Here is a 25,187-nt window from a genome sequence, read left to right on the forward strand (position 1 = left end):
CTAGACACATAGATTCAAAAAAAAAAAAAAAAAAAAAAAAAAATGAAATACAAATGAGACTTAACTCAACCAATGATATTTTTACAAGATAGAAAGGTTAACATTAGATAAAAATCTTAAACAACTCCTTACCTCCCTCCCTAAGAGGTTAAAGGAAGACACAAGAGAGAAAACCAATATCACAAAGCCTGAAGTGATATATCAGAAGTTGTGAAACTCATCCAAACTTTTGCATTTGATTTTTCACTTAATAGCAATGAAATGCAAGTGATAAAACTAAAAAAATCCTCATCTCTGAATGTCCAAAAAATCATTGGAAACCTTTATAAAAATATGGTCTAATGTTCATAATTACAAGCTAGAATGACCACTGTAGTCAATTGTTCAATTGATCAAGTTGGTTATACATTTAAAACATATGAACATTGGATGTGCAACTTGGAAACACCTATGAATCATAGGCTTCAAAAGAAAAAAAAAAAAGTTGCAGGAAACCTAATCTCTATGCAATCTAAATAGAAACACAATCACCCAGGACATATACAAGATTATTATAATAATTATCACATTATATCGGCCTTTGAGTTTTTTCTTAAGCTTGATTAGTATTATCCGATCCAGTTCAAAGCTCCTCAAATATTTAACTATAAATGTCTAACTTAAATCATCTTGCTAAAATATAAAAATGCCATAATTAAATCTCGACAAAATTTTCCTCTTTGATGTTGAAGGGGAGTCTTGGCACAATAATAAAATTATTATCATGTGACCAAAAGATCACGGATTCGAATCCTGAAAACAGCGTCTTACAAAATATAAGATAAGACTACGTACGATGAATCCTTCCTCGAGATCCCATATGACAGGAACTTCGTACATCGGACTACTTTTTTTTTTTTAATGTTGAACTTAAACAATATTAATAAAATATCAAAACACAGTTAAACTTAAATACAAGCGAGAAATTATTCAAAATCAATCAATTTCATTTAATGTGTAACAAAATAGTTTAACTTAAAAACAATCCAAGATAATAGTCATGTATAATAGTAATAAAAAAAAACTAAAGTTTTCAGTTTATTAAGCACTTGAGAATCAAATCTCAACTTACTTCTACAAATTAACAAATCAATTTGACCTAAACACATTAAGCTTATGAACCACACATTACTAATTTATCTTGATTTATCCTGATAATCAATAAAAAAAACTTCCTTAAAATCAGACATATTATCCCAAGATTAATCAATATAAGCTAAATATTTAATGCAAACTAAAAAACCTACTGAAGAAAAAAATATATATTATGTTTAAATGGGAACTCGAATAACAGATGATGTCACTGTGTTCCTCCATGCACTCAAACTTGCAAAACTCTTGATAGAAAAAGATGAGTTCACGACAAATCGGCCCTCCTGAACAATCATGGAGTTTTAGTAACTTCACTTGTTGGGGCTTGGGAAGAGTATAAATCACAGAAAAGCAAGCACCCGAACAAATCAAATTTGTTCACAAGAAAGATGAACAAGATATCTTGCACTGCACAGAATCAGAAAAACGGAACGGGACAAGGAAAAAAAACATAAATTACAATAAACCCACCACTTAATTGGTGATCAATAACCAATAAAGAAAACTTTATCACCGTACTATATAACACAATGACTTGGACCTTTCCTAAACTAGCAGAATTCCCTCAAATAATGAACATACACTATACACTCTATGCTTGGAATGATGTGAAGATGCCAATTCTACCATAAATAACAGGACAAAACTTATCAAAGATAACAGAACATGTCCGACATGTCCGACCATGTATCTGCTATCTTTTTCTCCTATATAATAGAAGCAAAAAAATTTCGAAGTCAAAATGCCATGACAATTATCCCTCCCATAGGTGATGGCACTTTGTACACTTCCCACCGTAAAGAACCAAGGACCAATTTGACCTTCGTCTACTAAAGGAATGATCACGACCAAGAGCAACTGGAAAAAATACCAATGTCGCATATCACCAACATCACTACTTTGATGATGCCTTTTCCAGCTTCTCCTTTTCAATCTCCACTTTTCTCTGTTCAGCATGTTGAGCAATGCCACTAGCAAGAGCCTGATAATGGAAGTCCAAGGACCTGGTTAAGTTTTGAAACCTAGCAGGATTGCATTCTTGCACAGCTGTACACATTAATATCGATAATGTCAAATGTTAAAATACATAACCCATTGAGCAGCAATTGTTAAAAATGTGCCAAGTGAGATTTAATGCTACCTTGGATAGTATCAATGAAGAAAATAAAAGGGTCCACTTCATCTATTGGAGATTGCAACTCCTCATCATCACTGTAATCATCATCAGAGTCATCATCATTGTTTAGCTGGAATCCTCTTGCCTGATTTTGCAGAAACCAGTTTAACATAGAAGCAACAATAAAGGAACAAAAGCCAAAACAGATGAAACCTCAGAAAGCCGAAAGAAGAAACAATATAACATGTAATCCTTTAGATTGCATATCCAAAAGAAATAGGAGATAACAAAATTAGCATTCAGATTGGGTAGGTTATGATATCAACTTTTCTTTCAGAACCTCCCTTGAGGGCAAGATAAGACAGGGCAAAGTTCAGAGCAGATCAAAATACAATGTATTAGGTAAAGCATCAAAACGTCGTAATATGGAATAGATTATTTGTGAATCAATCATGAAAAAACAGAAGAGTTAGGCAGGGTGTGGAATAAAATCCTAGAGCTGCCCTGCCGCTCATTGGTTTCCTTATTTTGCCTTTCATCCCTGCCCCATTCGTGTCAAAAGTTGAAGCAGGGCAATGCCAATCAGAACAGTTAATGGAGTTTAGCACTGCGCTGATGTCAATTTGGCATGCAAACAGATGCAAGAAAAAAAAGGGGGGAAAAACCTCTGCTGGCAGCTTTTGGAACTTTTGACTATCATCTTCGTCCCCATCCTCCGCATCATCTCCCATTTCTTTGTCGGACTCATCCTCATCCTCGTCATCGTCATGAAATCCGTCCATATCATCATCATCGTCGTCGTCAGCATCATCCTGCTTGTCAGCTTCTGCTCAACCATAGTGAGGAAAGTTAACCAAACAATCATGCCTATAATTCCATTACTAAAACGCATGGTGTTTTAAAATGTGTTAATGAATATATATATGCCAATAATTCCATTACTAAAACACGTGTTTTAAAATGTGTTAATGAATATATATATAAGGCTAAAAAGATGATAAGGTAAAAGAAGTTCTATAAAAGAAAATCTACAGCTATGAAACCATAAGAAATTCAACCATTGTTGAACAAATAAATGATTAGAAGAGGGTAAAAGTATGATGTGGCAGCTTTCGTGCCTTACCAGCAATTTGATCTTTGTAAGAAACAAGAAGATCGAGTGTTGCTTTGAAGACACGTTCAAATGCTTCTCCCGGCAACTGATCAGCCGGAAGACCCAGAACTGATGTCAATCCTAAACAGCAAACCTTTTTATCATGTTCCCTGCAGTTAAAAGTAGATAATTAGTAACTGGACTGATCAACCAGAATAAAATGATTTCAAACCTTCTAAAATTGGCACGCAAACCACTCTTCTTCACTTCCTGTAGCATCTGGAACCAGAGATTGAAAACCTCAACAGCGACCCCAAGCTTATGTAGTAGCCCAAGAGTCAACACGGGATTGTAATAAAATGCATCTGCAATCTGCAAAGTTACAAGTTGCAGCTGAATGCAAATTTGATCACAATATCAAAACTTACTAGTGAACAATAGAAATATCACACAAAATATGTTCAGGAAGTACTAGACGAGAGGAGATTAGGAAGACAATAAATGCATCACTTCATATAAAGCTAGGAAAAAATGATAAACAAAATAATTATTCAAGTTGCTCGACCCCAGCATCGAAGTCAAGCTAGTCAGTCAAAAGTCAAGCTGAGGTATAAGTCAAAGAGGTCGGCTTGGGTCAAGGTAGACCCGAACTGAAGTCCGACAACACCAGCCCAATCAAGCTCGACCCCATCCAGCTAGGTATCACCTGACCTCTCTAGACTCCCCTAGATTGGTCTCACCCGACCTCTCTAGATTCCTCCAGGTCGGTTTCACTCGACTTCTCCAGACTCCTCTAGCTCGATTTCACCCAGCCACGCCCAGCAGGACTAGGTCTCTCCAAAGGTGAAAGGAGAACGTGGGTGTCATGATAAGCAGAGAATGTGGGGCGACTGGGGCATGGGTATCGGAGTGAGGGTTTACATAGCAACCCCCGACTCGAACGAGGGAGAAGGTATCAAAGGAAGCCCGCTTCAGCAAGCCCAGGTACACACATATACACATCCAAATTTTACTTCTTTCCAAGGTTTTTCCTAACCATCCTTCTCCTAACTTGAGCGTCGGAGTGGTCGCCAAGCTCACCCTCGACCCCCTATTCTAACCTCTTGCTGGAAGCTCAGGAGTTTTCATCACCGATTCATCAGGGCATCTCTCCACGGCAATTGCTCTCCGATAACTCACCTAGAAGTGGTTTCGAACAAGAACAAGATTGATAAAACCAAGATTTAAAATACCATTCCATAGTCAAAATAGTAAATTGTGGCACTATGTTCTGCCTACACTCTACATGCTTTAGCATGCATTAAAGTGTGTCAAGATGAATTTAGATAAATTGTGCACTTGTACTCCTTTATACTCTTCCAATAAGTTTATTTAAAAAAAAAATCCAATAGATTTAGATAATCAATTGAATTAAAATTTTCTTATACTATAGCTTACTTATTCATATCTAAACACTTTGACATTGTCAAAGAATGCCAAAAGAAATTGTTTTACTCATGTAATGCTCTTTCGCTCAGATTCTGCTTTAAATAAGACTATTAATTAGATGGTTGAATTAAAAATAATATTTTACTCATTTTTCTTCAATATATATCAAAATGAATACATATAATTTTTTACTTCAATTTTGCTTGATGTGTTCGAAGCATGTTAAGGGTTAGCACAGAAGAATTGATATTCACCGGCATGAGCAGCATCAAGGAATTATTCATGTCCATCGATATCAGGTTTCAGTAATTTGCTAAGATTATACATTTTGTCTATGTTTTTGACACAACATGAGATTTCAAACGTGGTGTAACAAACTGTCATAACAACTTTGAAACCCGACACTTAAACATTGAAAAGAGCATTGTGGATATGTTGTATTTCACATTACATGGCCAAATATGCAAAGCCATCTTTTGCTTTATTCTTCAATTAGCTCATCTAAACCAAACTACTTTACAATCTATAACCAAGTTGATACTAGGAATAGACAAGATGTGAAGTAGATAATTCTGTAAACAACAAAATCAATAGAAAGGAAAACATTCTTTAAAAATAAAAAGGAGGCAAAGTGTAAAGGAAAAATTCATGGTTTATTAAAGAGACGACACATTTGAAGGATGGTTGGTGTAAGCTCATAGATATTTGACATGATTTGAACTTAATATATATGATAGGTCTATACTATTTGAGTTTTTTTGAAATCCTAATGATAATTTAAATTATGTAACTGAGGTACAACAAATGTTGAATAAATTTATGTGCTGGCTACATATGCATCTGACATCCACATATGCACTGACAAAACTTCACAACATGTTCCGTGCATACACTATAAAAGTATGCAAAATATACATTTGCTAGAGATTAACTACAGCCTATATTTTGTTGTGCTTCGGTAGATACCAGAACGTAGATGAAGATTCTTATGGTAACTAGAAAATAAACTTTTTAACCTATGAACTCTACCAAGTTTTTTTAAATGAATGCAAATAAGCTTTTACACACTGCAATAAACTTCACAGAAATTAAATTGGAAACGTGCATAGAACGTTCTGAAAATCATGTATCTGTATTTAGATAGCGGTGCTTTACTATATGAAGACTCACACTCCTGTATTCATTACATGTGCAAAACTTTCATAACCAAACAAATGAACAATAAATCAGAAACTATGTTGGGGATAAGAAAATACCATCAATATTGAATTTCTTACCACTGCAATCAAAAGGCACTTTAAATAAGGCCTCTCTGCTCGACGTAATCGTTCAATGGTGATCCTTAAATAAGGTTCAACCCAGTGATCTACTTGTCCTTTACAATTCTGAAATACAACTTCAATTAGCTTAGGAACAGGCTCAATATCAGCATCATCAATGTTCGGGTCTGACATTATCTGCATCGAATCACCATGTTTCTTGCTATTAACTTATGAAAAAAAAAATAATAGTCCCAACTTTACAACTATTTCTCCAAGTCGAGTCAACCTAAAATAATGTAGAACATTCAAAAATGTCTTTTCTTTGAAGTGCTTAACTTACAGATGAAAGAGTTTTCCACAAACTTTGCTGGTAGTCAGGGTCTTTGCATGTAAGGAAATGTGATGTACCCCTGGATATGAACTTGTCCAACGGAACAAGAATATCTTCAAGAAAATAGCACCAATGAGTTCCATTGCTAAACATCATGGTGTGGGAAGTATAAAATTATTTGCAATGAAAATATAAGCAATGACATCATGTAAAGATTAGAATATATGAGAATATTTTTATAAAAAATTCATTAAAGATAAAAGAAAGGAAACTAAGATAACAATTGACAACTATATCAGTTTCCTATATGAATCGTTACAGGAAAGAAAGAGTTCCCTTATGAAATAAGGTAAAAGAGAATTTGCATATTAACTTACGTTTCATTACTATAAACATCCGTGCAAATCCTTAACTAAAAGCATTTATTCTACTCATGTAGAAGCCAAAATCAATACAAGTACAGAACTCAAAGATGCCCATTAAAATTTATATTTAAGAGAAAAGGCATGGATCTACATGCTACATTCATTATGGATGTTTGGAAGACTATTAAAATTGTAGACATGCATGAATAATAAATGACAAAGATAACAACAGATAAAGTCAGGTGTGACATGCTAAATTAAACTTGGTGCTAACATGCATAAGACTGCTTTAAAGAACAAGGCTCACAAGTGACTTGATGAGAAACCAAAGACTTACTATCAAAGAAATCTATAGCCCAATCGCTAAGTGCATCCATAATTAAAGGCCAAAGGCTCCACATCTCCAATGAAATCGTTGGTGAGTAAAATGTCAGATACAAGACTATGTCCAGAACTTCTTCGAATACATCTGCAAGAAACAAAGTATTAATGCAGCAAAGAAAGCAACAAAGCCACTAGAAGATCTTCAAGCTTGTCAAAATGTTTAGTTTCTAAGATCAAAAGTTTAAGAGAAGTATTATCACATTGAAATCAGGTAATTAAATAGAAAATTAAAGAAAACCTCTGTTTAAATTTTTTGGGTTTCTCTCCCTTCCACTATCTTGTTTTAGGGATGCACGAAAATTTAGAAATGCACCTAAAATTTAAGACAATTCAAAATCCTCATTGCCATACAATTTGCAGTATGCAACTTGGAGAAATGTCAAATCATCTCTGCACTCAAAATCTATCTTCAAAAACTAGAAATGTTCAAATACCAAGTTTATTAAGAAACTATTGCTCAGTTCAAGACCAAGTCTAAAATATATTAACAACGATTTTCAACACCTACCAACTCAAATGTGAGAACCAAATAGTATAATGGCAATAGATCTTCCTGAATAAGTCCTAACTTGCTACTAGAAAAATTCAAATTCCAAAAATATCTCCTAAGATATCACTGATGAAGTTAAGAGGCATGTTTATAGAATGTAGAGGGCAACCTCTTCATAAAAGGGCAGCCCGGTGCACGAAACTCCCGCTATGCGGGGTCCCGGGGAAGGATCCATTGTACGCAGTCTTACCTTGCTTTTTGCAAGAGGTTGTTTCCAGGATTCGAACCCGTGACCTATTGGTCACATGGCAATAACTTTACCGTTGCGCCAAGGCTCCCCTTCAACCTCTTCATAAAAACAAAAGATAAATAACTATGTGCCTTGGAGCACAACTATGTCCTCAGGTAAACTTCTAGATTAAGTAGGTTCATTTCTTGAACTAAAGCTACAACTACAGTGATAAGTTGCATGTCAGTATTTTATTACCATACATAATGGTTAGAAATGTATGGATCCACAATAGTTCTGGAGTTTAACAATCAGCATTGTATGCTGATGAGAAAAATTCAAATGAGAAATCAGTTGTAATTTGTATTATATGAACTAAAATCGTCTTACTAAGGACCTACAGAGGGTGTTATGCCACATCTATCATTCTCTATAGCTCTATCTCTTCTCTCTCTCACACACACACAAACACACATTCCACAAAGATTTAGTCTGTTGATCACATGTTTAACAGATACCAACTAGAATGTACAATAAAAGAAAATAGCTACCTTGTCCATCTGTAGTCAACATTTTCTGCAGTATAGGCAATACAGTAGGCTCAATTTGAACAAAGAGATGGGGAAGCCTGTTAACAGATTCAAGAATTGTGCTTATGGCACGTAAGCATCCGACAGCTGCTAAAGCACCAGAGTCATCAGCATCATCGTCTGATTCAGATGAGTTAAGGCACCTCCAGAATGCAGAAGCCTACGAGAAAATATGTGACATAAAACATGTAGGAAGACATTGTTGATGATATGCAATCAAATTACCAAATTCTGACATAACCCAAAAGCATAGGGTGCCATCTCTTCACCAAATCTGTCGACGATGGTCTCAAGAGTTAAAACAAGGTCCTCATTTTCAACTTCATTCATAAGTTTAAAGAACTCTGCAGAGATGAAATTGCTTTTAGTGATTGTAAATATCATAGACTAGAGTATAATATTACAGTGAAGAACAATATATAAAGAGAGAGGTAAAGGGTAATACAGCTAGGATGAATAATCCAAAATAAGTTTGCTTATATATATATATATATATATATATATATATATATATATATATAGCAGGAACATACCATCAAGTAACTGAGGGAGAATCGAACGTATCTCATTAAGATCTGTAGGATAAACAAAACAATCAGGCAACTAGTTTCCCTTACAAGACACAAACACTAAGGCCCTGTTTACTGGGGGACGACCGAAAAACTAGGAAGATAGAAGATAGAGGATAAACAGAGAAATGGAGAAGTAAAAAATCCCTAATCTTGTTCACATGGGAAGATAGCAAGATGGGAAAAGTTCTATACATAATTTTTCTGAACATATCCTTCTTCCCAACTTCTAGCTTCCTCCCTCTCTTCCTTACCAGTATTCCTCTCTGGCAGTCTGGCTCCTTGCCACACCTCCTCAAGGCTTGCTCAGAACATGGCTTGCCACCACCTAGAATCAATCGTCATATGCCGCTCACAATATAACTATTGATTGGCACTAAAAAGAGATCACAGAACAGTAACTACCTTTGGCTCACAGGTGACCTCTCCATGTTCAAGGAAGCTGGCAGATAACAAGCAAGAGAGGATGCTCCTTGAGATTCTTTACAACCTTGACAGCTCACAAGTCTCGTCTAAACTTACCCTCTTCTTCCTAGATTTCTCTCCAAGTAAATAGGGCCTTAATGTCAAGTAAACTTCATATTTAAGAAACTAACCTACGCATGCCTCAACAAAAGCACGCAAAGCAAAGACTGAATCAACACGAACAGGAAGCTCTGGATCTTTAAAGCCAGCGATAACACAATGAAACACTCTGCGGAAAATGTTCTGATCTGAGAAGTTGATATTGGCGTATTGCCCTGCAACCCATGCTGCCTGATAGACCATAATTTGGAACATCAAAGTAACCAGTCAACAAAATGGAAGCTTGGTAGAGATTAGAAAGAAAATACTGTGAAATCTCAGATAACTTGGATTTATTTAACCAAAACCAAACATTAATGTATCCAAGAAATAATAAGTGAGACACTAGAATGCTCGAAGGTAGAAAAAAAATACTGTCACCTGAACCAGCATATCATAAAGCCAGAACTAGCATTATATAAAGGGAAGATATCTAGCAAAAAGAAGTGGGATAAGCTGCAACATAAAGAAGTTCTATTTCTAGGATCAAATGAATCCTGGGGGCGATGAATTATGAACTTCTATACAGTGAAAAAATGAAATAAACTACACCATTCCATCAAAGTAATGTAAAACAAAAGTGGAAAAATTCTACAGATTTGTTTATGTTAGACATGATGTTTTAGAAAAGCAACCTTTGCTCGTAGATGACCAATAGGACTTGTGAATTCTGGGAGAACGTGTTGCGTTAACATACGCTCTAATTCTGATTTGTAAGGCTCTGTTTTCTTAAGCTTATCACACAATGTTCCAATTGCTAGAAGAGCACCATCTTTCTGACGAAATGGTTTAAATTCCACAGCTTCATCATATCTGGTCCTCATAATCATGTTCAAATGAATATTTCCTTTTAATAAAACGTAAATTAAATAAAAGGTCTATAAGAAAATGTACCTCCTGAAAACATCCACAATGAATTGAATGAACTTCTGAAAATTTGCCTTCCCACGCTTTCTCATTAATTCACTGACGAAGTCCATGGCTGCAGTTCGTGGACTGTACAAATCTTCTATTATATCTGTACAACAGGAAAAAAAAAGTATTTTCATATTCTTATCTCATGGTATGAAAGTTTAGAATGAGGTACTTTTGATACCCTCATTTATTAGTAAAACAGTCTAAAAACTCACCATATCCCTTCCTGACATATTCATGTGGATCTTCAGACCACAATTTCTGATCATTGTCATTGAAACACATTAGTGGAAAAACTATCTCAAAGAGAACAATGTCGAGCTGGGGTTGAAGCAGCTGGTACATACTATTCTTTGGAATACTGCACAAAACATAGGAAAAAAAAAGGAAATCATTGCTAATTGGCATCATGGATTGGTGAACTTTTATAAGATGACTAAGAGGAGATTAAAAATTGTTTTAAAAAAGGCAACAAAAAAAGAATTGCGAAAATTATAATTAGTAGAAGCAGCAAGAGAATAATAATTTACAACTTAACAATAGTGGAAATGGCATGCAAGTCATAACTTGAATATTGGAGGAGAGAATGTTCATATTACCAAAACAAATTTGAGTTCTTGATCTGAGTGAATACAACAGGACACAATTAAAGGAATACAAGCAACAAATTCTAGTAATCATACTAGTTAGCCATTGATTTACATTTTTTGTGCCACCAAAAAAAAAAATGTAAGAACCTTGTATTTATTTTTCACTACAAGTTTTTGTGCACCATTTCAACTGAATGTTTTTCTTTGGTGGAAGTACCAACTCTGAAAACCACGAGAGAATAGAATACAAGTCAAACAATAGTTTAGCATTCCTCTCCAGTAAATTGTGATTGAACTTGAAAAACAAATGGACTATACACTACTTTCAGCATTAATTTTGTACAAACTAATGACAAACTAAACTAAAAGTTGAAAGTACTTGACTAGCAAAAAAAAGTCAAAATAAAAAAGAAGAAACAAGAGGTAAGATACTAAAATGGATATAGCACATGAAACATATTGAAAGCATGCACAGGCTAAGATTTTGATACTCTATTTCATTATGATAAGGATGAAGAGATTCTTCCTTTTTCCATACTGAATTTACTTAGAGGCATTCAAAAAACAGAACTCTTAATTAGAAATGCTACGAATAAGAAAGAAAAGATGAAATAAAAAATAATGGAGGAGCATAGAGGCCTGATAATAGATCTGAAAAAGAGTATGAAAACCATGAAAAGTTGCAAGATGTTGATGCAGCCCAAAAAATGAATTGAAGAAAAATAATGAGCCTTAGGAGATCGTCTAATACAGGCACAAGATAAATGTCTAAAAGTACATAAGAAACTCTATTTTGAGGAATAACAACCTGCTGCCAAGATATTGAAGTAAAAGATTAATAACTCTATCTGGTAAATATTCTCCTATACGAACAGCATTAAGCATCTGTAGATAACATCCCAAAATTCTTCCTGCATAGTTCTTTTGAAACATTTGTGCAAATGCTTTGCTTTCTGGCCTCTGAAGCTTCACATCCCCAAACCTGTAAGTTCTAAGCACGAGTTAATTAAGAACAAGAAATAACAAGACAAATTTTTCACAAATCTAAGAAAACCAACCGAGTGTATATACGATTTAGTATATGAATTGTCCACTTTTTGACTTTCCACCATCCCCAAGATTTTCTGACTTCTGGATCTGTCAGCTGGCCTTCCAAAGGAACAGGTCTTTCCAAAATGTTCAAGAATAGAATCATCCACGATCCAAACACACTGGGATCAAACAGTTGCCTTGGGATTTCAAGCTGAAAGCATTCCATGCCAACAGAGAAAATGAAATCACATTTTAGACATGCAAAAGAAACTAAAATATAAATATTTGGACTTACATATATGGATGACCAGAATATTTTGCATATGAGCTTGATTAAATCTGCTACTTCAATTGTAGGGTTAACAACTTGAACAAGTTTGCTAAATACATTTAGTAAGAGAGGAAATGTCTCTTCTATTATGAGATAAAGTGGTGTCCTCTCTTCGTCAGATTTGAACCTAGAAAGAAAGCAGAAATGTTAAAAGTTAATATACAAGAGATTGAAGACGCAGATGCACCAGAAAAAAAAAAAATCATAAAACAAGCCAAAAGCAAAATTTTCAAACACCACAATTTGTTTTTAGTTAAATTAAAAGTAATTTTAAAAATTAAAATATTTGAATATGTATTACATAAAATTATACAATTAAGTGGTGGGAAAGTAATGATTTGAATAATTAAAACTACGTATATCTCAATTTTAAATACTTCTTTAATTAACAATCATAAATGATATTTTAGTAAAGGAATTAAATAATTATTTATCTATTTTATATATTAATTAAACTTTGAGTAAATTGAAAAAATAGATATTAAAGTAAATTCAATAAAATAAATTGTAAATATGAGTGAAAGATCAAGCAACATGGTAAAAACAAAGTATAATGATCTGTAAGCGTGAATGCATTATGCATTTAGATTCAGCGAAATGAGCCATGACAACATGATATGAATGCTTCAAAAATTATTTCCATATATATATATATAGATAGATAACGGTTTGATATGCTGGGCGCCCATGGTGGCTGCCCAACACAACACGCCTATATATATATATATATATACACACACATCTGCCCGTGCATGACTCCGTGGACAACTGAGTGAACCGGAGAACTCAACTCACTTCCGAACGTCCCAAGTTCACTCAATCGCCCAGGGAGTCGCGCACGGACAAGTATACTTGCTAAAATCACACACACACACACACATGGGCGACTCAGATGAGTTAGGGAGCCCAGCAATGAGTCAGGACATCCGAAAATGATCACAGTGCCCCGACTCATCTGAGTCGGTCACGGTGGGTGTGCAGGATATCACACACAAGAATGTTAATCTACACACCTCGTGTTGCACACCTTGTGAGCACCAAGTGTATTTTTTTTCTTTTTTTTTTTAGAGCTTAGGGTTTAGGTTATAGTATTTAAGCTAAAGAAATCTTTAAAAAAATTACACATGGTGCTCACAAGGTGTGGACCATGAGGTGTGCAGGCTAGCAAAACCTATATATATATATATATATATATCACAAAAAAATATATCTGAACATGTACATATTTAAATGATAGTTGTCGGTGGACCTAATTATTCTAATAATGTATTTAAAATGCTTAAATGGCAACCACAACAGAGGTGATTATTTGAAGTGGTGCTATAAGCAACGAATAGGTAGTTCATTACAACAAATGCATAGGTGGCAACATGAGAGAAAGGCCATTAAAATGAACTTAAATATCATAATAGTTTTCACAATTGATAAATAAGTAGATACTATATATATATCTCCAAAAAATATTTGAAGATGTACATATTTAATTGATAGGTGTCAATGGACCTAATTGTTCTAATAATGTATTTAAAATGATTAAATGGCAACCACAAGTGATTATTTGAAGTGTGCTATAAGCAATGGATAGGTAGTTCATTACAACAAATGCATAGGTAGCAACATGAGACAAAGGTGACCATTAAGATGAGCTTAAATATACTAATAGTTTTCACAGTTGATAAATAAGTAGATACTATTTTATAATAAATTAATATATAATTAATTGTAATAAAGTCTTAATCGTGGATTTAAATTTAGTGTCATGGAGGTTGGCACAGGTGGAATTTACCGTTCCACCGACTGACCGACACCAACACCAGCATCGCAACCACGAAGCTGACACAAACTCGCGATTGCTTCAGAAGGTCGCGGAGGGTGTTGACGGTTCAAAACCATCGGTTTGACGATTCGAAACTGTCGGTTAGATGGTTCGGAACCACCAGTTCGATGGTTCATCACAACTCAAGATTATTATATTAAAAAAATAAAATTATAAATTCATAAAATCATTTGTCATCATGATTATTAAGAATAATCATATAGCAAAAGAAAACTAGTAATCAGTTATTAAATAATTAACTAACACATGAAATCATTTGCTGATATACGATTATAAATTAACTAACAAATGAATAAATGTCTCTTTTACTCTTCTTCCCATTATTAAAAATAACAATATAACAAAAAAAACTATTGAATAGTTATTAAATAATTAACTAACATATAAAAACATTAATAGTTGTAGTCTGGTAAGGATACTCGGTGCTCATCTAGGAGACCAGGTTCTAGTCTCAACACCAACAAATTTTTTTTAAAATAAAAATCATCGAACAGGTTAAAGGGCCCCTAAACATTTAACCGCCAATTACAATTCAAGCTTGTAACCCAGGTTAACGGGTAACAGGCTTGTTGACATAGGATCGAGCCCGAGCAAGATCCGATTAGGATCGGACCCGGGTAGGTCTATGTTGCAACCCCCGTAGCAGCCTCTACAGGACGCGACATTTTTATTATTATTTTTTTTTAAGGGATAATTTTAAAAATTCATAAACTAATTTAAAATTTTTAATATATGTTCAAAAGTGAATGTGAATTTACAATAATCTAAATTTTTTTCAAAATATAATTCTTAAATATTTTAAACAATTTTTTTAAAAAAAAATCCAAATTCATTTTAAAAATAATTTAAGACCTTTAAATAAATTTCATAATCATCTTTCAAATAATTTTATAATTTTAGATTTAGCTTTGAATTTTGAGAATTATTTATTTTTAAAAAAATAATTTGTATAAGAATTACTTTTATATCTTTTAAATATTTTTAAAAATTAATTATATATTTTAATAATTAAAAATAATTTTTAAATTTATCTACTATAAAAATTTAATAAGTATCAAACATCTTATGAGAAAATATCAAAATATGACAACATTTGAAACATCAATAGTGAGCATATATAATAATCAAATATTAATAAAATTAATTTTAAATTTATATATATATATATATATATATATATATATATATATCTTTTAAATATTTTTAAAAATTAATTATATATTTTAATAATTAAAAATAATTTTTAAATTTATCTACTATAAAAATTTAATAAATATCAAACATCTTATGAGAAAATATCAAATATGACAACATTTGAAACATCAATAGTGAGCATATATAATAATCAAATATTAATAAAATTAATTTTAAATTTATATATATATATATATATATAGAAGTACTGAAATCATATCAATACAAGTACAATACGGTACCAAAACCACATCATTCCAATTTAGAATCGGAACTCCGACACAAATCAAAATTTTAAACGTCGGTCTTAATGTCCTTTTTCGTATATAATAATGCATTTAAATAATTGAGTAGCAATAATAAGGCGGGTGGCTGTTACAAGTGTGTTGATTGATAGGTAGTTAGGTACTTGATTACAAATATTTAACTACACATAAATTTGGACTTCTGAAATGGTTCCGAAAACAACTACATCAGTGCCAAAGAGAAAATATAACCTCAGCATAAGCATAAACAGAATAAAATAAATTATTTTTCTTCAAGGAGAAAGAAATTGTATTTCTTTTTAATATTTGTAAAGTCACCAAGTAAATATGTAGCATACTCACTCATATTTTCTAGCAAGCAACCGTAGGACATATAATGCTCCAAGTATTTGTTGATCTTGCAACAACAAATTGCATTTTACCCAGTGGAGAAGAGTTGGCCACTTTTCTGGATAATCGGCTATGATAACTGTTTTGATGCATTCTCCAAGTTGAGCTCTATTTATTTCAACAAAAATATTAGAGGAACCAACAATACAGTGCAATTACCATCATAAGTTGCAGTACCAGGCATTTGATGCACAAAGCTAAAGATACATGTCTTGAAGGCATCACTTACTAAAGATTTAAGTGCTTGTGAATGTACTAAAAATGCTCATAAATTTAAATCTGCACAAGAAATTGACTGCACAAGTAGCTTATGATTTATTTAATTTCAAGAACTAATGGTATACCCTTGTACTTTGAAAGACAAACTATAAGAAATGGATGAGGAAACATGTTGCTAAAAAACAAATGAGTTACAAGTTCTGACAGTCATATAGCTAAATAGAATATATTAATACAAGTACAATCATTTTAGTTCATTGCATCAACAAACATGACACATATATTTTATGACTTGACATAACCCAACATCTTATCTTGAACTCAGCTAAGAAGATAAATTTTCATTAATCAAAATCATATGAAGGTATGATAAAACCCACATAATTGCTCTTATTTAATTTGAAATGAATAGTTTATCACCAAGGCTATTGTGGCAGATTATCGATGATGTTTGTCAATAAAACAGAATCAAGTAGATTAAAAGTGCAAATAGGAAAAACATCACAAAGTTTGACAAAACTCAGCTAAAAACTTAATCTCAATTTAAACCCCATGTAAACATATGTGAAAACTGTCTGCAGTCAAATGAAAATTCAAAGATAATTTAATCAAAATTTTAATTTGCATTGAAATATATGGTGTCAATAAGCAAGCAAGATAGCAGGAGCAAGTCAAAATATATGAAGTCCACACAGGTGGAAATCTATATTACATTATCTATTAATGTACCTAAGCAGTGGCGGAACCTGGACAATAAAACCAAGAATGTTCTCACGAACCATGTTCTTGTCACTCTCTGATACTTTATGAGGTTCACCTAAACCAAACTAACAGCTGTCATTTTATTGTTCTAAAATTATGAAACAAGTCGGAAGACACAAGTCATGTTACTACTACCGGGCCCATGAGGTGACCAATACTTTGCCACAAAGTTTTTGAAATGTATGCTGGCAACTTGTCGTACACCCATATCACAGGTACCATCTACTATAATCAGCAACAGTCTTACTAGATGTTGTGGTGTGTGCTGGAACTGCATAAGATAAGGGCTCACATAGTCAAAAAGATGCAAGATTTCACAAAAATAGTTCCTAATACATTTTCACAGATACAAATACCAAACATTTAAATGCAATATAATGAAAAAGGTTGAGAAGAAAATAAACTGTGACCGTGTCAGTATGATCTTAAATTAGCTTCTCATTAAAGAAGCAAATACAATGTGTGAATATACTAAAATATAGAATTGCTGGCTTTTACTAAAAGAGACAAACAACTAGACTAAACTCTCACTAAAATATCAAGAAATTGTAATTAACTAATTTTATATAAAACAAAATCTAAGAGCCATAAATTGTAATATGCACTAGAAGAAATTAGAGAAGACATTAGGTGTGCATGAGCCAAAGACAAACTGAGAAAAGATGTAAACAGATAATTCAAACCCGGCCACACCGTTGACAGTTCACCAACTAATGTCTAAGAGAGGAATCTATACAAATGCCTACTGCAAATGTTGTAGGCTGGTGATGAAGAAAACATGCATGCAGTCGATACAACAACAACCATTTCAAAACATGATTATTATTTCCATCATTGTACAGAACACTACTAATACAAAATTTGAGTAAATCCAACCATATCTTTTTTCCAGTTACATCCACCTTGTATGATAACTTGGTCCCAAAAGCAGGGATATATCTTGCAAATGAAGTCAAATACTCACCTAGGTTCATAGTTATTAAAAACACTCGCCTGGGCGCCTAGGCACAAGTCGCAGCCAAGTGAGCCTCTTGCGTCTATGCACCTTGTGAGAGGAAGAAATCGGTCTTGAGGAAACGGATGAAGATTCAACTATACAAATCTGATAATGATATGATTGAGAAAGATGATGAAGATTTTGATGATTTAGATATTTGAAGTTTTTTTAAAGATTTGAATTATGTGCATAACGAATTTATTTGCTGATGAATTGTATATGTACATTATTGTTTAATATTTTATAGACAATAATTTTGTTATTCAAATATTTTCGCAGACATTCCCTATATATACACGCCTCAGGCCCCATAGCACCTATGCGCTTTTGTGCACCTCACGCCTTAAATAACTATACGTGGGTTTGCATGACAGGAAAATATATATATAATGTGGGCTAACCTTATTTTTCCATTACTTTTAACAATACCAATTAGAGTCCTTTTGGTGCATCTAGTAGCAACATAAATAAAATTGCAAATGAGTCACCAAATTCCCTTCAGGATTCAGATAACTTTAAAATGCGTTGTAATTTAGATGCCAGGATGGATTAAGAAAATTATTATTGCCTATAGAGAATATATCTAACAAGGATTGCATTATCCACAACATAAACCAGACAAAGATGAAAGTGAAAAATAGTAAGACACATGACAAATATTTGGAATATAATTGTCCTTTGTCAAAAGATGTTTGTCACTGTAGCATAGTTTATCTCGTCTTATCATCTGCCAACTACATATAACAGCTCACGTATATTAATACTTTACATTTACTCAGTATATTCTGTGCATCCATAAAAACATTGGATAAAACATGATAATGCATAAGAAAACCTAAAATATACTTAAGCATGTAATTTTGTCAACACCAAGGCTTGAAGTTCCAGTGGTCAGTGCCAATTGATGCAGATACATGGATACACACATATCAGACATGCCAACCTAGGAAAGGAATCTCAAGGGTATGGAGAAGAAACTGGAGAAAAAACCCGTTCCAGATGTGTATGGCATTTTCCCTTATTGTATTTTTCTATGTGCAAGAGTAAAAGGAGAAATTTCGACCATGCCAATTGGTAAGTCATGGTACTGTAATCAATGGTCAACACATATTATCAAGCATCAAGATAGAAACTAAAGCTTACACTTGAGGTTATAGAATAATGACTTCATTCTTGTGTGGATTAGTACCATGAGCAAGAACAGATAAATGTGCCCAAAAGAAGGGAAGAGAAGATAATGAGAGGGAATAGTTTGAGACTAAAAGTCGTTTGATTCATTTTTATATCTAATTCTCGTAACTTGGTTTCCTTAGTCTACAAGACTTGTGAAGCAAACCAATCTAATAAATCAAGATCCACTATAAATAAATATTTCTAATACCTTAAGCTGTGATGATTGTCTTTATATTAAAAATAAGTACAATTGTATACGAATGTAATAACATTATACAATTATTTGTTTATCATTACTGCCAACATGGAGCCTCATTAATGTGGCAAATAAGAATATAGGATTTACTAGTCAAGTCTCACCCTCTAGTGTGAATTCACAAACATAAAAACAAAAGACAGAACAAGTTCCACATGTATGTTAACATTCATGGCTTAGCTGAGATCGTAAGTGGATGGCAAATTTACTCAATGAGCGAAGGGTCGAATCCCAGAGCTGGCGAGGCGCAAATCCTTGCACCTAGGCACAACTCACCCACCCATCCATCTTACCTCTCAGTTACAGTGATTTACCGCCCTCATGTTGGTCCTGAGGCGAGCTGATGGGGGCGCTGGCCGCGAGTTTGCCCAATATCGCTTCACCTCCAGAAAACTAAAACGGTATCCAGGAACTAGGTTTCTGAGGTATGCACGCCTTGCATCAGCGTGAATGATAATAATATCAACATACTTTTGATAGTCCAAGGATAAAATGTCTAAAAGAAAATCTCAAAAACACATTATTTTACTTAAAATAAAATCATTCAATTTTAGCTTAAACCAATTTAATCATTGGCATTTTAGCATGCAGTGTCTGTTGAACTAGCTCTCTGCCGTCTCTGGCATATGGAAACTGTTGAATATAGATTACACGAACTGAGAGAAGAAAAGCATCTTGAGGACAGGATTACGCCACCCCGTATGACCATAATTCAAGGGGGCAGGTCGATATCTGAATTAGATTTATATTGCATGATTAATCTAAATAACATAAGCAGAGCCCAAGTACAAAACTAGATCAAATTTTAATAACTCAAATGAGTACAAGCACATGATCATACAGTCACGACGGCTCAACAGTTGCGCGTCCAATCAACTGTAGCAGGGGATCTCAATAGACAACCCCTAACCGGGAGAAAACCGTTCGAATAGCAGAGGAAGGAAACAATTCACCTGATTAAGACTCTCTTCGGCAACCTTGCGCTCCTCGGGGCTGGGGCTGAGCGCAGTCCGGAGGACGACAGTAAGGCTGGCGAGATCCATCGCGGCACGGAGGGAATCCAGAAGACCACGGATTCCTCGGCCGCGAGAGATTCGGACGCCGGCGGCGCTAGGACGGCGAGAGGATATCGCCCCGAGAGAGAGAGAGGAGGAGGAGGGAGGACAAGCGCGAATCGGAATCGGACGAGTGAGTTTTAACTCTAGGGTTAGAGATAAATAATCAAGCGGGCCTCCAAGGCGGTTCGAACCGGGGCCGTAGGATTCAGTACAATATCACATAATAACTCGCATTCTCGCAGGACGATCATCCTGAGCCTCCGACGGGTTCACTACAAATAAACGGTCGATGTACAGATTGGGAAGCTAATAGTTGCACCTGACATTGAATAGGATCCCGACCGTGTGAGATGGTAAATGTCGCGCGCCCACATCGTAGCTTGGTCTCCGGTCCACGTGGCACGCGCCAATCGGGATCGCCGTAAAATCTACAAATATAAAGGATTTGTCTTTTTCAGACATAAAATCAGAAAAGTAAAAAAAATCATAAACTGATAATAAAAAGTTACAAAAAGACTTTTTATTCTTTTTATTTTAAATATAAAAAAAAATAATTAATGAAAGATGCCCGTATTTAATCAAAAAATAACAAAGTGAGTATTTTTTTGTGAGAACATCAGAAACAGGACTCTAGTTATTAATGGAGTGACCAACTCATAATTCCCCGTTGGAGCTTTTTGGACCAGGAATAAATATTTTGTCATCGTCGTAAGGTGATAAATACAAGAAAGGACACTGTGATTCTGCCACAGCATATGAATATGATAAAATGGTGAATACGTTCATTTCTTTCAGTATTTCTGTCAATTATTAATATCAGAAAAAATAAATAAAATCATAATGAATGAGAAAATGTGGGATGAATTTATATAGATTACAGAAATTTATGCCCTCTCAAGCACAGCATATGAATGCGAACTGTGCTATGGCAGTCAGAACATAAACAAGGATCGGTGAATATGCTATAGCTTGCGGCAACTATTGATAATAGTTATTATAATCATTTTAATGGCCTAGGAGGTAGCATAGATGGTGGACGTATGATATCACAATTCGAAATTTATTCCATCATGTATCTGACATTTATGTATCTATATGTACCTTCTTACATATCCGTGGGTCGATATTAGGGGAGTCGTTAATGTAACGAATTTATATTATTATAATCATTTTAATTAATTTTAATAATTTTAATTAAATCTATAAAGAGTTTTTTTATAATAATTAGTATTTTATATTCAGTAATTTTGATTAAATTAAATTAAATTAATTTATTTAAATATATTATACTAAAGTGTTATTTTAATATTAAAAAAAAAAAGAAATACCATTCCAATAATAATAATATAAGCGCCGATTTTTTCCTAAATAATACAATCAAAAAGCCTTTGATTACGTTCCGATTTAGATTTTTAAACTGGAATCTATTAGTTTAATTTCAATTACTCCACTCAAGTCGTCCAATATCCGCCTCTAAATTTGATAGATATTCCACCGGCCCCACCCACTCCACTTCCGCCAATGGAATCACCGCCGCCTCAAGCTCCCATCCCTCGCCGGCGGAGACGAGCATGACGACCGCAGATGGTTCCCGCTGGGAAAGTACTAACTGGACAAGAAAGTCGCCGGTGCCGTCGTCATCGCAGCCCCGCTAGTCCTCCCTCCTCTGTTTATCCTGTCCGCGGTAGCCGTCGCACTCTCGCTTTTCCCTCCGCCCTCTACCTCGCCAGCTTCGCTCGCGCCGAGAAGGTCATGAGCTCCCTCCTTGGCCTCCTTCAGGAAGGCAGCGGCAACTGCGGCGGCGTGGAGATTCCGGTGGACGAACGCCGTAGAAGAAGAGCGTCGTCCTCCTCCCCAGGAAGTGAGCCTGGAAAGCAGAGATATCCAAGTCGAAGAGACGACGAAAGAGAGAGATGAGACGAACAAGAAAGAATCCCGCGCAAGGAGAGAAACGAGAGCAAGCACAAGAAACATAGGAGTAAATAGTACTTTTGCCCCTAAAACTAAGTCGCAGAACTGCATCTTAGAGGATAACTTCGAGGGCCTCACTCAGAAGAGTTACTCACGGATGATTCGCAGTTAGACCTTGAATCTCTTCCAGCGGCTGGGAACTGTGTAAAATTTCACATGAAAAACAAGTAAAATTTCCCCAATCTTATCTCATATGCTGTTTTCTTGTTCGAAACTCATGTACAGACGACCAGATGGAATTTATTATTTACAGGTACTAATTACACATACACATCCAACACCAGTAGTTCATCCTTGCGAATTATTGACGGTCGTAACCAGCTTAAACCACTGGCTATCCACGCCCAGCTTTAGCCCCTGGTTGCACGAATTGGCGACGAGGGTGCCATCGGCGTCCGCGTCCAAGCACACCTTCCTGCCGTCCGCCAGCTCCGTCGTCAGATGCGTCGTCGTCCCCCCCTCCGACTCCGACTCCGACGCGAACGCCCACCGCGACTCGCAGATGATTGCGAGCCTGACCGGGTCGCCGAGCCCCACGGGCTCGAGGCAGAAGTAGGTGCCGGTGATCATCAAGAACTGCTGCGGCGTGTACTGCCACGAGTCGGACTTGGAGCAGGGGCCGAGGTTGAGCGGGTCCGCTATCGTACTGCGCATCACGCACAGGCCGGTCGAAGGGTGGAAGATCTTGCTGCGGCGGTGGCGCATCACGGGAACGTGGCGGTTGTCTTCTCCTGCAGTTTATTAAATTTCAGGTGGATAATTAAGGAAGAGGATTGGCTGATTGGCTGATTGCGAACCTGCGAAGTTGAGGTGGAAGGAAGGGGATGCAGAGGTGGGCTGTTGCAGAGGATTGGAGCAGATCAGCAGCAGAGGGAGCAGGTAATGGAGCGGGGAGGAAGCCATGTTTGCTGGTGATGTAGAGAAGTCGATCGATGATAATTTTGATCTATTAAAGTGATTTTTGGAATGGGGATCGATTGTCTTCTTTATAGCAATGTCTGGGAAAAGATAAATAAAAAATATTAAAAAATAATAATATGTGGATGGATTTTTACATTCATCCATCTATTATTGTGTAATAAGTAAAATAGCGGAAACTTTCCTCACGAAATAAATAAAGGTTGAAAAATTTTTGATTGATTTTTTTGCCCAAGTAATTATCCCTTTCATAGTAATGGAAACGAGTGACATCATGAGTGTGAGTTTTCTCTAAGATAACTAATAGTTTACTTCTCCCTTCTTTGAAAATTTTCCTTGCTGTGCTTGGAAAATTTGCAGCGTTTGCGTGATCTTTTATTGCGTGCAAGTAACTGGATGCATTTTATGAAGGCAAATAAATGTTTGACTTATGGCCTGAGGAACTCCCTTCCTTGTTTATCAATTTGGTGACTACATAGTATGTTTATTATCAAGCACGCAATCAATCCATGTGAACTCCAACAAGTTTATTAATTGCTTGACAATAAGGTTTTATATATATATTTAATCAAAGTCACATTAGACAAAAACGTGATTACGAGATAAATTATGCTGATTAAGAAGTAATTAGATGAACAAGAGGATGAAGCATACTGAATACAGGGATTTACTTCCTCAGGATTTGACCTTTCATTCATTTGACAAATCTATCATTCACCTATCATCTTTACCATCTCATAGTGACATTGAGTAAGGGACTTTGTGTATATATAAAATAAATATTATCATATATCAAATAAAAAATATAATATTATCATAATTAATAAATTATTTTTTATTGATTACAACCGTAGTGTGCCCAAATATGTTCAACTAAGTCGGCTCGAAGCTGATGATGCAGTTGATTATCACGTAGCTCGCAATTTCTTTTCAGATATTCTTTGAATTCTTGGGTGGAGCCTTGAAATATTTGTGACGGAGAATCTTTTTCACCATCCAACCAATTAACTACTGCATCTTACTCATTCTTCAAATTATCCTTGTACCAAAATTATACTGGACCTCTTATCATTACCCATTGAGATTGGTGCACTCCAAATGCTCGCTCGACATTCTTTCTCACGGCCTCCTGTTGTTCCTTAAATATTTTTCTCTTAGAATCCTGGGGACAGAGACGGATCCAAGATTTTAGGTTTGGGTATTAAGTATTGAAAATAATTATTATACATTGTATCTATGATGATTGAATTATCCTTCCCTTAGAAAATCTACCTGAACTTTGTTCAAAATATAGCTAGAACTAATAAACCAACTTAAATCTAGACAGATATTTAAAAAAAGATTTTTGAACCATCTAATACATAAAAGGACTACTCCAATTCCAAAAGTTACTTAGAACTATAAGTGTACATGCTTTTCCTCAGAATATGTGATCTTCAAGTATGAGACATTCAACTCACAACTAGAAACTTCATGGGAGGAATTAATTGAAATATTGTTGGAAACAAACTGATAACATAAGTGACAGTAATTGAGTTTAGTCAAGTTTCTCAAGGTAGAGAAATTAATATATTTAATATCCACATAATAATTTTTTATATGAGTCATGGGATGATGTCATTTACCAGTATTGTTGATACACCAAATCAAAATGCATAAACAAGGTGAAAAACAACAAAGCAAAATGGCACAACCTTCAAAATTTTGAAAATTTTAATGTAACAA

The 25,187-nt window shown here is 34.8% G+C and overlaps 1 protein-coding gene and 1 long non-coding RNA gene across 5 annotated transcripts; one reads left to right on the forward strand and one right to left on the reverse strand.

Annotated features, from left to right (window-relative positions):
- Window positions 1-1,570: 1,570 nt before the first annotated feature.
- On the reverse strand, window positions 1,571-20,699 carry LOC122008207 (importin beta-like SAD2). Of its 4 annotated transcripts, none has more exons than XM_042563844.1 (22): window positions 20,469-20,699; window positions 17,225-17,360; window positions 17,057-17,144; window positions 16,061-16,216; window positions 12,386-12,548; window positions 12,117-12,301; window positions 11,867-12,040; window positions 10,684-10,829; window positions 10,448-10,571; window positions 10,189-10,366; window positions 9,586-9,745; window positions 8,954-8,995; window positions 8,646-8,764; window positions 8,382-8,580; window positions 7,065-7,196; window positions 6,372-6,475; window positions 6,047-6,226; window positions 3,574-3,713; window positions 3,372-3,511; window positions 2,914-3,074; window positions 2,273-2,393; window positions 1,571-2,178 (listed from the first exon to the last, which is right to left on the reverse strand). In XM_042563844.1, exons 1-22 carry the CDS (start codon window positions 20,556-20,558, stop codon window positions 2,027-2,029), a joined length of 3,090 nt encoding a protein of 1,029 aa, XP_042419778.1. In that variant the 5' UTR covers window positions 20,559-20,699; the 3' UTR covers window positions 1,571-2,026. The 4 variants fall into 4 exon arrangements, with proteins under 4 accessions (XP_042419778.1, XP_042419776.1, XP_042419777.1 ...); XM_042563842.1 differs by having other exon boundaries at window positions 11,867-12,049; XM_042563843.1 differs by having other exon boundaries at window positions 17,222-17,360.
- A 1,266-nt stretch (window positions 20,700-21,965) lies between these two features.
- Window positions 21,966-23,511, forward strand: LOC122008208. The gene is made up of 2 exons (XR_006119234.1): window positions 21,966-22,711; window positions 22,798-23,511. It is a non-coding gene; the product is annotated as an uncharacterized LOC122008208 (long non-coding RNA).
- The last annotated feature ends 1,676 nt before the right edge of the window (window positions 23,512-25,187 follow it).

Source organism: Zingiber officinale, chromosome 8A (assembly GCF_018446385.1).
Source record: "Zingiber officinale cultivar Zhangliang chromosome 8A, Zo_v1.1, whole genome shotgun sequence".
Classification (NCBI taxonomy): domain Eukaryota; kingdom Viridiplantae; phylum Streptophyta; class Magnoliopsida; order Zingiberales; family Zingiberaceae; genus Zingiber; species Zingiber officinale.